The sequence below is a fragment of the Octopus bimaculoides genome, chromosome 24, assembly GCF_001194135.2.
Source record: "Octopus bimaculoides isolate UCB-OBI-ISO-001 chromosome 24, ASM119413v2, whole genome shotgun sequence".
Taxonomy (NCBI): domain Eukaryota; kingdom Metazoa; phylum Mollusca; class Cephalopoda; order Octopoda; family Octopodidae; genus Octopus; species Octopus bimaculoides.
In genome coordinates, this window is record NC_069004.1 from 8,523,532 (window position 1) to 8,539,144 (window position 15,613).

A 15,613-nucleotide genomic window follows, 5' to 3' on the forward strand; every position below is an offset into this window, starting at 1 on the left:
TCAGAAAAAGATTGCGAATCTCTTTGTAAATGTCTCAACATTTAATTGGTACACAAAATCATCTTGTACGGATTCCAAGCAATGAAGGAGAGAAATGTTTCACTCAGAACTAACCCTCAGTTCTTACGTAGAATATTTTCCTGTACACTTTAAAATGTGATAAATATTTGATGTATCTGATGCAAAAATATTCTGTAATGTCAATGCCATCTTGTAATCTGAAATGATAGAGAAATTGTGTAAGATATCAAAGATAATTAAAAAGAAGACATTCAACAGAGAAATTTTACAATGGTTCTTGCACTCAAACTTTTGCCTCAACGGTTTTCTTCTATCTCTAAGCAGTAGGTTCACAGCTTCCACGAATGTTGTTTGTTGTGAAACATTTTATACTGGAAGAAGCTCAACTCATCACAAACGTATCCATACAAAATAGAAGCCATATTGCGTGATACCTGTGGTAAACCATTTTCCAGAAAAGTGAAGGACAAACTGCGGCCTGCGATGCTTTCTGAATGGACCGCCTAATTTCACGAGGAAAGAACGTTTGCTGAAATTTTGTGTCTTCTTCCGTTCTCACTTGTTCACACACGTTCTCTCTCTTTTTTTCAGAGTTAATTTACATATAATAATAAAATCTACGATTAAATAAAAGTGAAATCTGATTTTTTTTAATACCAATTTTTCAATCGTAATTCTTATTTTTATTATTTCTACGATCGAGGAAAATGTGTACGAATTCTCGAAAACAAATCAAAAACCCAAGTGACCTTCTTTTTTTAACGTGCACTTGAATGTAAATTAGCGCCTGCGGCCCGATTGGTATAAGACCATGTCTCATGCGGCCCGCTTCTCGAGAAAGGTTGTCCATGCCTGCTCTACACGAAGGAACTTAAGGACTCACGAACTTAATTGTAAAGGAGAGAATCCACACTACTGAGAGGGATAAATCATTCCACGTAGGCTAATATTTCATTTCATTTGTAATCTTGGTTTCTTAGTTGATTTCTTAAAAGATGTTTTCAAAAATACAGATCAATATATGTACAGAAAACTCGGGACATGAAATTTTTTTTCTTTTCCAAAATTGTTATTTATTTGAGGTTCAATGTAATTACTATATATGTTTTACCAATGTCGCCATGAGTTTTTACATCTCTAAAGTTACTGTATCTGAAAGAAATATCTTTTCCCACTTTCAGATTGTGTAACATCACTTATATTACAATATACTATAGTGATTATACATTATATCTGGACAAGTGTCTTTGGTCATTGTACCTGTCGGGACTTCTTAAGGTGCCTCTCATTTTCAGTAATGTTGTCAGAATTTGGAAATGAACCCTTTATTAAAATTGCTGGGGTACATTGTTCTTATTTCATTTTACTTCAATATAATTACTGGATCGCCTAATTACCTTATCCTCCAGGTATAACGTCATTCTTTTACAGACATTTTTACAGCATTCAAAGAAGGGCAGAATTCCGCCAAAACAAACGTTAATCAACTTACCGTTTTCAGATGCAAACAGTGAATAAGTGTGTTTATCAAAATAAACGAGGTTAGAATGAGGTTTACTAATGTTTTATCAACATTCAAAAAGCACCGACTTCCTTCGTCAATAAAATCCCAACGTAATACAATAAACAAGTGAAGCTGACTTTATGTCTCCAGCCGCAGTTTCGATGTCAAACATTACGATCTCAATGGTAGCGTCCCCTTGGAGATACATAAGGTCACCGGGGAGGGCTGGGTGTTGCAAGTTGTACAGGGATTTTCTCAGAGATAAAATATTTATATAAACCTCAGTTCTTCATTTGTACTTTATAGTATCAATCCAGCAAAGAGAAATAGGTTGACATGCAAGGCCTTAAATGTTGACTTTTTGTGACCACCATCAGGAATCTACCTCAAATTCTCATGTATTGATAGCTTCCACAGATGTCTGTGATGACTATACTTCTGCGTACGCAAGCGAAGATGATGCGTTTAAGGCATTTTGTGAAGAATGCTTACAAGGAGATGGAGACTTGTTCAAGGTCCTCAAAAAGCAGGAAAGGAAAACCTTCACCACAATGAACAAAGCTTCAACAAACAAAGTAAAAGGCAAAGAAGTTACAATAAAAGCTGATCGCAATCTGTTTCAACGTTTGATTGTTATTGCTGGAGTAAGGAAACTTGATCTCCGAAACATGATGAAGTATAATCTTGGCTCTTTCCCACAGTTGATGGTTCTTGACCAAGACTACAAAAGCAACTCTTCTTCATTCTATCGAGTCCAGTGTAGAGCCAGCACCGGTTGTGGAAGATATTCCATTGGGTAGTGCATGGATTGTAGATGGGATGGCAATGCTCTAAGAAATTCCTCCAAAAGGTTGTGCCAGGTACATTCGGTGAACTTTCAGAATATGCAATCAAACAGCTTATTCACCTTGCGCACACTGCCCACAGCGATACTGTTCACTTTAAGGGAGTCACCCACTGAACAATGAGCATCAAGGCAGCAGAGCGAGGAAGACAAGCTCCAAGTGGAAGCCAGCTCACCAAGATCTGTGGTCCAGAGCACAAAGTGCCCAACCAATGGAAAATGTTTTTGTCATGCAGTCAAAACAAAAAAAGCCTTAACCCTTTAGTGTTCGCATTATTCTGCCATAATTAATGCTTTTTTATCCACATTGTTTTGAACTAATCATGCATTATCTAGTAGCTATGAGATTTTGATGAGGTAGCTGTTAATTTTTAAAACGATATTGTGGGGTTGGTGTGAGAGACCAGATCTGGCCAGTTTGAACATAAAGCAGGCAGAATACTTTTGGCCGGATATGGCCGGTTTAAATGCTAAAGGGTTAATTCAGTTCTTCATCAAGATGTGGCAGGAACACCCAACCTTGTTTCATGATGTCAAAGTTGTCATGGCTCATGATGAAGAATGTCATTTGCTGCAGAATGGAGATGGCATAGTCAAGATACAAGTTGTGAAGGAACTTGAATTCAACCATGAAGAAACAGACACCAGGCTGTTCTTGGATTGTCAATATGCTGCTGCATCTCTCCTTTTACTTTCAAGGAGTACACCAGAAATTAATTATAAAAGCCCAGACACTGATGTTTTCATTATCGGCATAGCAAAGGCTCATCAAATTCAGGCCCAGCTACTCTTTCACACTGGTAGAGGTAACAACAAGCGTACACTTAATCTAACCACTATACAAAATCATCTTGGAGACAATGTTGCAGATGCCCTCATCGGCCTTCATTGTTTTACAGGCTGTGACTCAACAAGCTGTTTCTATGGCCAGTCTAAGGAGAAAACCTTGAAGCTCATGACTGAATCTGTTGATTTTCAAGTGGCCTTTCAACAATTTGGTGCAATATTCTCTGTAGTAGGTGGTCTGGTACACACAGTGGAGAAATTTATTTGTAGACTGTATGATCAAGATTTGGAGGTCAGACAATATTTACCCTTCAGAACCCCTCTCCCCATTCCCATTTAATTTAAATGGTTTATAAGAACCAAGAAAAAGACCTTCTAATAGTATGTAAATTTAAGTTCACAATCTTATTTATTCTGGAATCAGATTTGTTTCAACATTTTGTACATCACAAACTTTCCTTCGCAACAAAAAAGCAGTCTAATACACTCACCCTTGGTTTAGCTTCCAATTTTGGACTCAAGAGGGCGACAGGCATAATTATGAAATATTAAAAGTATGATAACTCATTAATGTGCACTTTTCACGCTTGACGAGTTTGTGTGGTTGTTATACTCTTTTACTTGTTTCAGTCAATTGACTGCGGCCATGCTGGAGCACTGCCTTTAGTCGATCAAATCGACCCCAAGACTTATTCTTTGTAAGCCTAGTACTTATTCTATTGGTCTCTTTTTGCCGAACCGCTAAGTTATGGGGACATAAACACATCAGCATCGGTAGTCAAGCGATGTTGAGGGGACAAACAGACACACATATATATATACGACATAGTTTCCGTCTACCAAAGCCACTCACAAGGCTTAGGTCAGCCCGAGGCTATAGTAGAAGACACTTGCCCAAGGTGCCATGCAGTGGGACTGAACCTGGAACCATGTGGTTGGTAAGCATGCTACTTACCACACAGCCACTCCTCTACCATTGTGCAAAATTTCATGTAGATGCCACGTCGTGGTCACAAAAACAAAAACAAAAAAACTAGAGCAATTTTAGATGTCTGCATCCCAGCCGAAAAAAGCCAAAAGTGGAGCTCAGTAGGATTTGAATTCACAAGATAGAGAGCTGGAACAAATGCTGCAAACAAGTTTCTTTTTCTTTTTTTTTGTTACAATGTTCTGAAAAAATATTACAGGAAACTTCAATGAGAAAAACAAAATAATTTAATCAACAAAAAAGTAAGTAGTACACTTGTTGCAATGTATTTACCACAACCCACATGTTCCTTACTTCTATGTAAGAATGCTTAACAACATAATCAGTCACTTGGTTTTGTTCCAGTATGGATACATTTGTGAGTAGATAACCTATTTGTCTGAGAGAATGATTTACTACAGATTCCACAGTGATATGGTTTCTCTCCTGTATGAACATGCTTATGATTAGTAAATTGACCACTTTGAGAGAATGATTTACCACAAATATCACAGCAATATGGTTTCTCTCTTGTATGTATACGTTTGTGTCTAGTAAAGGCAGCTCTGTCAGAGAAAGATTTGTCACAGACATTACAGCGATATGGCTTCTCCCCTGTATGAATACGTTCATGAACAGTTAAGCTATTTCTACAAGAGAATGACCTACCACAAATATCACAGTGATACGGTTTCTCTCCTGTATGAATATGTTTGTGAGTACTTAAGGCATTTCTATGAGAGAATGATTTACCACAGACATCACAGAGAAATGGCTTCTCTCCTGTGTGAATACGTTTGTGATAAGTTAAATTACTACATTGAGAGAATGATTTACCACAGATGTCACAGTGATATGGTTTCTCTCCAGTATGAACACGTTTGTGTGCAGTTAAGATACTACATTGAGAGAATGATTTACCACAGATATCACATTGATAGCGTTTTTCTCCAGTATGGACATATCTATGTATTGTTAAAGCACTTGCATTAGAGAGAAATTTACCACAGATATCACAGGAATCCGATTTCTTCCCTGTATGAATGTGTTTGTGTCTAGTTAAGTTAACTTTTCGAGAGAAAGATTTACCACAGATGTCACAGTGATATGGTTTCTCTCCTGTGTGAATACTTCTGTGTTTAGTTACATCACTATTTTGATAGAATGATTTACCACAAATATCACACTGATATGGTTTCTCTCCTGTATGTATATGTTTGTGTCGAGTTAAGGCATTTGTATGGGAGAAAGATTTGCCACAAATATCACAGTGATAGGGCTTCTCTCCTGTATGAACACGGCTGTGAGAATTTATATGGCTCACTGTAGAGAATGATTTACCACAAATATCACACTGATATGGTTTCTCTCCTGTGTGTATACGTTTGTGTCGAGTTAAGGCATTTTTAGCAGAGAAAGATTTGCCACAAATATCACAGTGATAAGGTTTCTCTCCTGTATGAATACGTCTGTGAGTAGTTACATGGCTCATTACCGTGAACGATTTACCACAGATATCACAGCGATAAGGCTTCTCTCCTGTATGGATACGTTTGTGAACAGATAGGCCATCTATTCGAGAGAATGCTTTACCACAAATATTACAGCAATATGGCTTCTCTCTTGTGTGAACGTGTCTGTGTTTAGTTAAGTCACTTGCTTGAAAGAATAATTTACCACAGATATCACAGTGATATTTTTTTTTTCTTGTATGAAGGTGTTTGTGAGTAGTTAAGTTACTTCTTGTAGTGAAAAATTTACCACAGATATCACAATCAGATGGCTTCTCTCTTGTACGAATACATTTATGAGTAACAAGGCTACTTTCCACAGAGAATGACTTCTTGCAGATATCACAGTGGTAGGATTGTTTTCCCATCTCCTTAGGCAATTCTTCAGGAAAAAAACCCACTTGTTTTAAAGTTTCTCACACAATTCACTCTTCTATATATATATATATATATATATCTTTTCTCACAATAATATATGGATATTTTTCTCCTTTTCTTTTTATTTATTCCTATGTTGATCAAAACATTTCAACAGTAATATTTCCATCAACTTTTATCATTATCAGAAAAGGATTGCAAATCCCTTTGTAAATGTCTCAACATTTAATTGGTACACAAAATCATCTTGTACGGATTCCAAGCAATGAAGGAGAGAAATGTTTCACTCAGAACTATTCCTCAGTTCTTAGGTAGAATATTTTCCTTTACACTCTAAAATGCGATAAATATTTGTGATGTAACTGATGCAAAAATATTCTGTAATGTCAATGCCATCTTGTAATCTGAAATGATAGAGAAATTGTGTAAGATATCAAAGATAATTAAAAAGAAGACATTCAAAAGAGAAATTTTACACTTTAACCAGAGTGACTTAATATATGCTCTGACTTACTCAGGGATTGAACTCATTTCCATAAGATCAACTATTACACCAAATAATCTATGATTACATCCACAACACCAAAATTCACATAAGTAAAAAAATTAAAAAATTTTACGGAAAGCGATGATCTTGTTCAGAAACATAAACGAACTCACGTACTTTACAGTTGACAGTTACGATACTCCAAAATTTTGCAGCTCATTTTGGGTATGGGGAAGTAATTTACAAAGATTTTAATGAAACATATCAAGCAACTGACCTTACGATTTAAAAAGTATTTAATTTACTTTATGCAGTTAAAGGACAGTCCTGTATCTCTTCTTTCTCCGGATTTGTGCTGGAATCGATCCTTTACTGGCGACCTGGGAGGAGTGTATATAATTTTGCTGCCTCAATAAAAAAAACTGGTGCAGCAATTTGTTTTTCTGTAGCAGAGATAAATAAATACCTGGCCGGGTACAGATGTAGATAGTTTGAACGAATACCCAGCGTTTTCACCCATTCTTTAAAAAACATTGCCAAAAACGTTCGATGTTTTGTCAGAGGAACAACAAAGCGACGTTTGCTAATACGCTCAATTCCAGCGAACAACCAAACATAAACATTTTAATTAGAATAAACAATCTGCATATGGAATTAACTGATTATAAGTATGAGGTCAATCATGACGGTTGCAACGAAAACAATGCGGGAGACGGAATCGGGAAGGCGAATTTCCGAAGTTCCGCTCCACCTCACCCCTCTGTTTTTCGCGGAAAGAATGCATTTCCGACAGCTTACGAAGACGATTGCGACCCCCCAAAAGACACAGTACCGAAATCGAGTCTGGTGTGGAACTATAATTTTACTTCAATATAATTACCTTATCCACCATTCATTATTACAACATTCAAGGAAGGGCGGAAGTTTGCCAAAACAAACGTTAATCAACTTACCGTTTTCAGATGAAAACAATGAATCAATGTGTTATACGTTTTCATCAAAGTAAATATCTGACTGTTAAAATGAAGTTTACTAATGTTTTATCAACTTTACACTCCAGCAACATTCAAAAAGTACCAACTTTCTTCGTCAACAAAATCCCAACGGAATACAATAAACAAGTGAAGCTGACTTTATGTCTCAAGCCGCAGTTTCGATGTCAAACATCACAACCTCAATGGTAGCGTCCCTTTGAGATGCATAAGGTCACAGGGTATTGCAAGTGGTAAAGCAATTTTCTTATAGAGATAAAGTATTTATATAAAACACAATACTTAGGCTTTAAAAATATGTTTCGTATATTTATGAATTATACTGCTTTTCGAATTGTATGAGCATTAGACACACACAAGCATACCCATGTATGCATACATACACACACATACAAAACATGCAGTACACACATATTTCAGTCTTGAAAATTGAAGATTATATTCAATAATATATCCCTGGATATAATAACGAATTTCAATAAGTGAAAAACTGTGTGAACTGCCAGGGGCATGTATTGCATGTGTGGCAAATGCTCAGTTTCTGTCTACTAAATCCACTCAAGGCTTTGACTGGGGCTATAGTAGAAGACATTTGGCCAAATGTCTCCCACTACAGCTTTCCAACCACAATTTCATTAAAATATCAAGGCAGAAACTTATCTTACCAATGTAGATATGGTCATGTAAAATAAAGTGTTGGGAGATTGTTATCACACTGTTATATGTGAATGTATTTAAGGTTATATATTTCTCTCATAGAAGGAATTTAGCAATTACTGTTCTACATGAACACACACACATGTGCAGTTAAATGACTTTTTTGTGAGTATGATTTACCACACACATCACAATGAAAAGGTTTTTCTCCTGTATGGATACGTTTGTGCTTAGTTATATGATCATTCTGAGAGAATGATTTACCACAGATATCACAGTGGTATGGTTTTTCACCTGTATGAATACGTTTATGAATAGTTAAGGTGCTATTTACAGAGAATGATTCCCCACAAATATCGCAATGATACGGTTTCTCACCTGTATGAATGCGTTTATGTTTAGTCAAGTGACTTGTTTGAGAGAATGATTTACCACAGATACCACAGTGATATGGTTTCTCACCTGTATGAATGCGTTTGTGTTTAGTTAAGTGACTTGTTTGGGAAAATGATTTACTACAGATATCACAGTGATATGGTTTTTCTCCTGTATGAATATGTTTATGAAATGTCAAATTTTGAATTTTTGAGAATGATTTACCACAGATATCACAATGATATGGCTTTTCTCCTGTATGAATGCGTAAGTGAGTAATTAAATGACTACTTATAGAGAATGATTTACCACAGATATCACAGTGATATGGTTTCTCTCCTGTATGAAAGCGTTTATGAGTAGTTAAATGACCATTTTGAGAAAATGATTTATCACAAATTTCACAACGGTATGGTTTCTCTCCTGTGTGTATGTATTTGTGTTTAGTCAAGACACCTTTTTCAGTGAATGACTTACCACAGATATCACAGTGATAGGGTTTCTCTCCTGTGTGAATACGTTTGTGAATAATTAAGCTACTTCCTGCAGTGAATGATTTACCACAGATATCACAGTGATGTGGTTTTTCCCCTGTATGAATGCGTTTATGAGTAGTTAGGTGACCTTTTTCAGAGAATGACTTAACACAGACATCACAGTGGTAGGGTTTCTCTCCTGTATGAATACGTTTGTGAATAATTAAGCTACTTCCTGCAGTAAATGATTTACCACAAATATCACAATGATATGGTTTTTCCTGATCTTTTCCAGAGAATACTTTAACAGAGATATCACAGTGGTAAGGAGATTTTTCTTTTACTTTTGCCATCACTTCCAGAAATAATATCAATCATTCAAATTTCACACAAAATTCATTTTACTACGTTTATCTCTTCTTTCACTGAATTGAGAGAATAATTTTATTGTTTTTCTATTTATAGTTTATTCTGAACAAATATTCCTTCCACTCTATTTCCATCAATTCTAATTGTAACTGCCATCTGCAAAAGGCTCCAAACTTCATTGAAATACAAAAGTTTTCTTCTATAAGTATTCCAACCAGTGTAATAGAAAAATGTTGCTATTAATCCGAATTGCTAAGAAATATTTTACTGTAAGTGCACCATATATTTATATGAACAGACTAATTATATCTCTCCTATATAATATCTTCTAGTCTTGATCAAATGTTTCAGCTATACTATTTCATCAATTTTAATCTCTCTTGGTAATAGAAAAAGGTTGAAAACTCCTTTGCATATTTGTTTAAAGTTAATTAGAAAACAATACTGTCTTGTACACATCCCAGGAAATGAAGAATGAAATTTCTCACCCAGAAGAAGTGTTTCATAGTAACTTTGTGATAAATTTATATAAACCGAGTTGTAAGTCTTCAGTATAACATCTTCCTTTAAATTTAGTCTAAATATTGATGAATACACTTGATGCAGAAATATTCTTCAATGCTAACTTCATCTGATATTCTGAAAAAGTAAAGAAACAATATAAGATATAAAGGAATATTTAAACAGTGGCAATTCATCAGGAGGTATTTTTACACACTAATGTACAGATAAATTGTGTTCATAAAATATTTCCCTGACAATTGCCCTTAATTTTTTAATTTGTATTTAAAATTACAGCATACAAATTTGTGTGTAAAATTGATGTGTTTGCACACAATATCTTCAGCTTGTATAACATTTATGTTCGAATAAAGAATAGTGGATGATAACATTGTTTTCTGCAGTGATGAGAATGTCGGGTTTAAAATAGTATTACCTAAATAAATATTTGGAATGTGGTTATCAAGAAATAACCTATCGTAGAATTATTATGTTCACACAGAATGCACTAGGTACTACTTGAACACGGATACAATATTTTTTTCTACTCTAGGCACAAGACCCAAATTTTGGGGGGAGTGGGCCAGTCAATTATGCAACTGGTACTTAATTTATCGATCCTCTCTCTCTCACACACACATACAAACAAAAAAGATGTATGCATTTCTCTCACATACACACGTCCATATATCTTTCACTTCAAAGCAAATGTCGCCTTCCACATGTCATGAAAACAAAAGTAAATAAATAAAAAAATGTTTTACGGAAATTAACGAACAACCAGCTGGGATCGAATGACATTTCTGCAAGTCAAACGAAACATCGCCAAAAATTTATGATGCGTGTCAATATGCATGTGCATGCATCTACTAATTAATTATTTTTTTTAAATCTAAATTCTGATGTAACTACAATGTATCTGAAAGTTATTTATAGTAAATTTCATTTAAAATTAGCCATTTTTATATTTTTCTTCCTTCAGAAATAGGAGCACACTTGTATCGGTACGCCCTTTTGCAAATCTATATACAAATCAAAAAATTATGAGGAAGTATTTGGGGTTTGTTCGCCTTACCTACATGCGAGGGAGTATAATCTCTTTGTTTTGCTATCACAACTGAATTGTTGGCAACGAGAACGGAAGTTGGAGAGAAGGTGTTCGCAGTAAATGAGAACTGTAAAGTGTTAACTGTGTGTTTTGAGCATTTCAACAAACATTGTAAAAAAAAAAAAAGTGTTTTATCATATATGACAATAAAAACATTTTTATTAAATTATAGACGTTATGGTGTAGTTCAATGAAGATTTAGCAGCTATTTCTAGCCGGTCAAGTGACCACGTAAAAGTTTCGTCTGTTCCGTGCTCATCTCGATGGCTGCTGCTGATTGACTAAAATCACAATTTAATATGCTTGTAACTTAGTTTTTTTACGATGGTTAATTTGTAGACAGGCACCAAATTGACAGAATCGATAGCACGCCGGGAAAAATGCATAACGACAGCTTTTTTTTTTTTAATAACCAACAATATGCTTAGTATTATAGAATTTTCAAAACAAATTCTAAAAAATAAAACAAAGATAATCAAATATATAATGCAATCTTTAATATATATTCTTGACATTTGATGTGTATGGAAGAAATGGTTATGTTGCTCAAAAAGTATACAGAGTTTATTGTTTTGAATGTATATTCTGTTTGTTTTACCTCTTGCAGTCATTAGATTGTGGCCAAGCTGGGGCACTGCCTTGAAGAATTTTAGTCGAAAAAATTTACCCCAGATACTTTTTTTTATTAAACATATGTTGTAGTCCTCTGTTGGACTTTTATAATGCCCACTCCAGTATAGCAGAATAGTCAGTTAGACAAACAAGACATGACCATCCAATTTACTAAACCCAAGAATGCTTGTAGCATAGTCACATTATTCAACGTGGGCATATTTTTTTTTTTTGCAGTTGCTCTGGATGGATCCAGTTTCCATCCATTTTTATCTATTATCTGGCTCAAGTATTTAATTTTTTTTTGAAAGAATTTACATTTTTTTTTCAGTTAACTTGAAACTGAAAATTCTTTTATCTTTTCGAATACCCTCTTTACGTGTTCTACATGTTATTCATGTGATTTGCTTTTTATTTGGATATCATCTAAATAGGCAATAACAAAATCACGGTCATCCAGCATTGTATTCATTACTTGCTGAAATATGGCAGGAGCCACTTTTTCACTGAAGGGAAGCCACTTATATTTAAATAAGCCACAGTTAATAAGTGTGAGCATTCTTCTTCTACTTGAATTTGTAAATATGCTTTTGAGAGGTCTAATTTTGAGAAAAATTTTCCTTCATTTGATTTTGTGAACACTTCCTCAAGACTCAGCAATGGATAGTTATGTGAGATTAAGCAATCATTCGACCCCATTGAAAAATCTGCACAAACTCTTAACTTATTGATCGAGGCAATAGTAGAAGACACTTGCCCAAGGTGCCACGCAGTGGGACTAAACCCAGAACCATGTGGTTGGTAAGCAAGCTACTTACCACACAGCCACTCCTACGCCTATGTCCAATTTTTCTACAACAGAAACATTCCACTTTCTTAAATGGGCAGTTTTTTTTCTCAGGCGTAGATCTTCACATGCAAAACATGGGTTTGTGTCCTGATTTTTGATGATGACAATGATTTACACACACACACACACACACACACATATGTATACACACGTGGTTCTATTACTATTGACTGTATCTCTGGTAATACCATTGTTTATAGATATTATACACACATGATTCTCTGATTCAATCACTACTGTTAATATCGCCATCTGATTACACCAATGAATACACACATGCTTCCATCACCAAGTTTGTTTCTCTTTCTGATTACACCAATGTATACAGATGTAATACACACATGATCTTTATTACTATTGCTTATACCACTGTCAGTACAACTCTTACTCTTTCTCTATTTCTCTCTCCCCTACCTCCCCATGTGTGTGTGTCTGTGTAGCTGTGTATGCATGTCAATGTTCTATTTAATTGAACAAATGAACAATAATGGAAAAATAATAAAAGCAAGAGAAAAGGTAGGGGAAAAGGAAAGAAAGGAACAAATAAACAAACAAACAAAAAGTAAAAACGCAAAATGAAGTAAAAAAGCAAAATGAAGAAAGAAGTAGGAAAGAAAGAAAGAAAGAAAGAATATTCTTTAAAGAATGATTGGGAATGGAAGAGAAAATCTTAGCAACATTTGTAAAAAAAAGTTTTAAAATATCTATCAATCAATCAATCAATCAATCTATCTATCTATCCACCCATCCCTGCCACCCATCCCTCCCTCCTTCTGTTTGCCTGTCTACTATTATACCGATACATATATATAATGTAACATAATACTCACACACACATATACATGTACCTAATATGACTACTGGAACCAGCTGTAAGTCAAGTTTGCTCCAATAAAGGGAAAACAGGTAATGACCACAGTACTCGAATACCGGAGGTAGAATAATATGCTTTATTAATAAAGCTTCAAAGACATCATGAAAACTGTTACTCAGAGTTTCATGCTCCCTGTTGTCAGACAGTTTTGGTTGAGGATGGAACCATTCTCAACCAAAACTATCCGACGGAAAGCTGTTTTTGACAAATTGACACTCAACAAAAGGGCATTTCAAAGAAAAAACTGGTTAAAACTTGATGAGACTTTGATTAATTTCATGTAACTTAAACTTTTTGCTTGTCTAAAGCATTTTCATAAGTTTGTCTCAAATATCCACTCGTTTCCAGATTTTTAGTTAGCTCTTGTTACATATATTCTGACTTATAATATAAAGCTTTCCTTTCATGAACCCCTAGTTACTTAAGTGGTTGAAATAAATTGGCTACATGTATCATATATGATGTATGGACAACAGGGGAAATATGTTCTGTGTTCTGTGATACAAAGGACAGGCAAACAGTTAAGCAGTTCTGTTAGAAGAGACAGTTTAGTGTGTCATTACTAAATCATGTTATACAAACTATATCTTTATATTGAGTCTATCTGTGACATTAACTCTTTTTCTGTCCAAATAATTCTCATAAGTTTGTACTAAATGCCCAGGCTTGTTTTCTGACTTTTAGTTCACCTTGTTTCATACGTTCTGAATTATATAAAGATTTCCTTTCAAAAGCCTCAAGTTACTCAGGTGGTTGGAAAAAAATTGGGGATGTGTTTGGGGATAGTACATCATAAATTGGTTGGCATTAGGAAGGGCATCTAGCTGTATAAACTAAGCCAAAACAGGTTATGGAATCTGTTGCACCCCACTATCAAGCCGTCCAACTCATGCCAGCATGGAAAATGAACATTAAATACTGATGATGATGATGTGTCATATATGATGCATGGACGATAGGAAAATATATATCCTTATAAGTCAACTCTATGCGTATCATGTGATGCACAGAGGGTTAATATATACGGCTGTCAATTTAGTCATGTGTGGTGGGATATACAACAAGGAGCAATATAGCAGATGCAATATGGGCTTTCTATAGGGAAACAAATGTCATATTGGAATAATGTTAATATGATGTATGAGAGTAATTTAAAAATATAGACATGGTTAAGTAATTTTTCTATATTTTAGATCTTTATCAAAATTTTTTAACTATATTTACTTTGCCGTCATCGTCAGCATGAGTTCTCTAGTCTAAGCATAATTATTCGATTACATACTCTGATGGAACCTTAGTTACTCTGCCGAACCATTTCTCCTCCAAAAATATGGCACTATATAATCTGCGCCGATTCAGTGTATTGTATTGGTTATTATTTGTGTATTCGTTGCGATTTAGTTTGGTGACAAATACGCGAGAGAAAGAGAGAGAGAGAGAGAGAGAGAGAGAGAAAAGTTATAGGTGTCCTAAGAGAAGGTACAGAGAAAGGAGGGGGATGTGTCATGGGTGAAAAGCGAGAAAGAAAGAATCAGCGACATTGAGAAATTGAGAGACGATAAATAGAACTGAAAATATCTCCACAATGTTCTTGAGAGATGTGAGAGAGTGAGGTGAGTGTTGTACTGAGAGACAAGAATAGTTAAGGACGGAGAGAAATTAAGAGTATAAACAAGTGACAGATTGATGAAGGGGAGGAACTTGAGGATAGATTTTGAAAGAAAACGGAGGATAGGTTCAGTAGATTGAACGGAGTAAAAAAAGAAGGGAGGGAGAGAGAGAGAGAAGGATATGGAGAAAGAGAGAGAGGGGACAGTATAGAGGAGAACATTTACTATCGAGAGATGTGAAAAGAAATATTGCGATTGAAAATCCAGATATTTATAAATATATCGGATCCCACCCACCCAAACCATCCACACTAACTGTTGCATTCTTTCTGTCACAATTGCTTCTCAAGTTTTCTCATCTTTCTATCCCCCACCACCTCACCTTTCTGCCTCTTTTTTTTTTTTTTTTTCTCCGTCACCAACTTCACTCCGCCTAATTTACCCACAAACGTCACCAACGTCGACATAAAATTCCATAGGTCATCCAGATGTGTCAGACCCGACTAACCTCTGTACCCTAGGCTGGCGATCAATTGTTTGCTCGCTGTTGACTATTAAATACATGAATTGATTCGAGGGGAAGAGGACGAGGTGGAAAAGTGGGGTTATAGCAGTGATAAACAGAAAAAACAAAAAAAAAAAGAAAGGAAAAGTGACTAAACCAAATTTTTATACATATATATATATATAT

General features: G+C 35.1%; 1 protein-coding gene and 1 long non-coding RNA gene across 4 annotated transcripts; one reads left to right on the forward strand and one right to left on the reverse strand.

Moving 5' to 3' along the window:
* Positions 1-4,352: 4,352 nt before the first annotated feature.
* LOC106883446 (zinc finger protein 665) lies at positions 4,353-11,028 on the reverse strand. Of its 3 annotated transcripts, none has more exons than XM_052976245.1 (3): positions 10,944-11,028; positions 9,856-10,006; positions 4,353-6,415 (listed from the first exon to the last, which is right to left on the reverse strand). In XM_052976245.1, exon 3 carries the CDS (start codon positions 5,999-6,001, stop codon positions 4,466-4,468), a length of 1,536 nt encoding a protein of 511 aa, XP_052832205.1. In that variant the 5' UTR covers positions 6,002-6,415; positions 9,856-10,006; positions 10,944-11,028; the 3' UTR covers positions 4,353-4,465. The 3 variants fall into 3 exon arrangements, with proteins under 3 accessions (XP_052832205.1, XP_052832207.1, XP_052832206.1); XM_052976247.1 differs by having other exon boundaries at positions 10,948-10,993; XM_052976246.1 differs by lacking the exons at positions 9,856-10,006; positions 10,944-11,028 and adding an exon at positions 7,452-7,674.
* On the forward strand, positions 7,610-10,968 carry LOC128250673 (uncharacterized). Its single transcript, XR_008266681.1, has 3 exons — positions 7,610-7,723; positions 9,294-9,321; positions 10,851-10,968. It is a non-coding gene; the product is annotated as an uncharacterized LOC128250673 (long non-coding RNA).
* Positions 11,029-15,613: the final 4,585 nt, after the last annotated feature.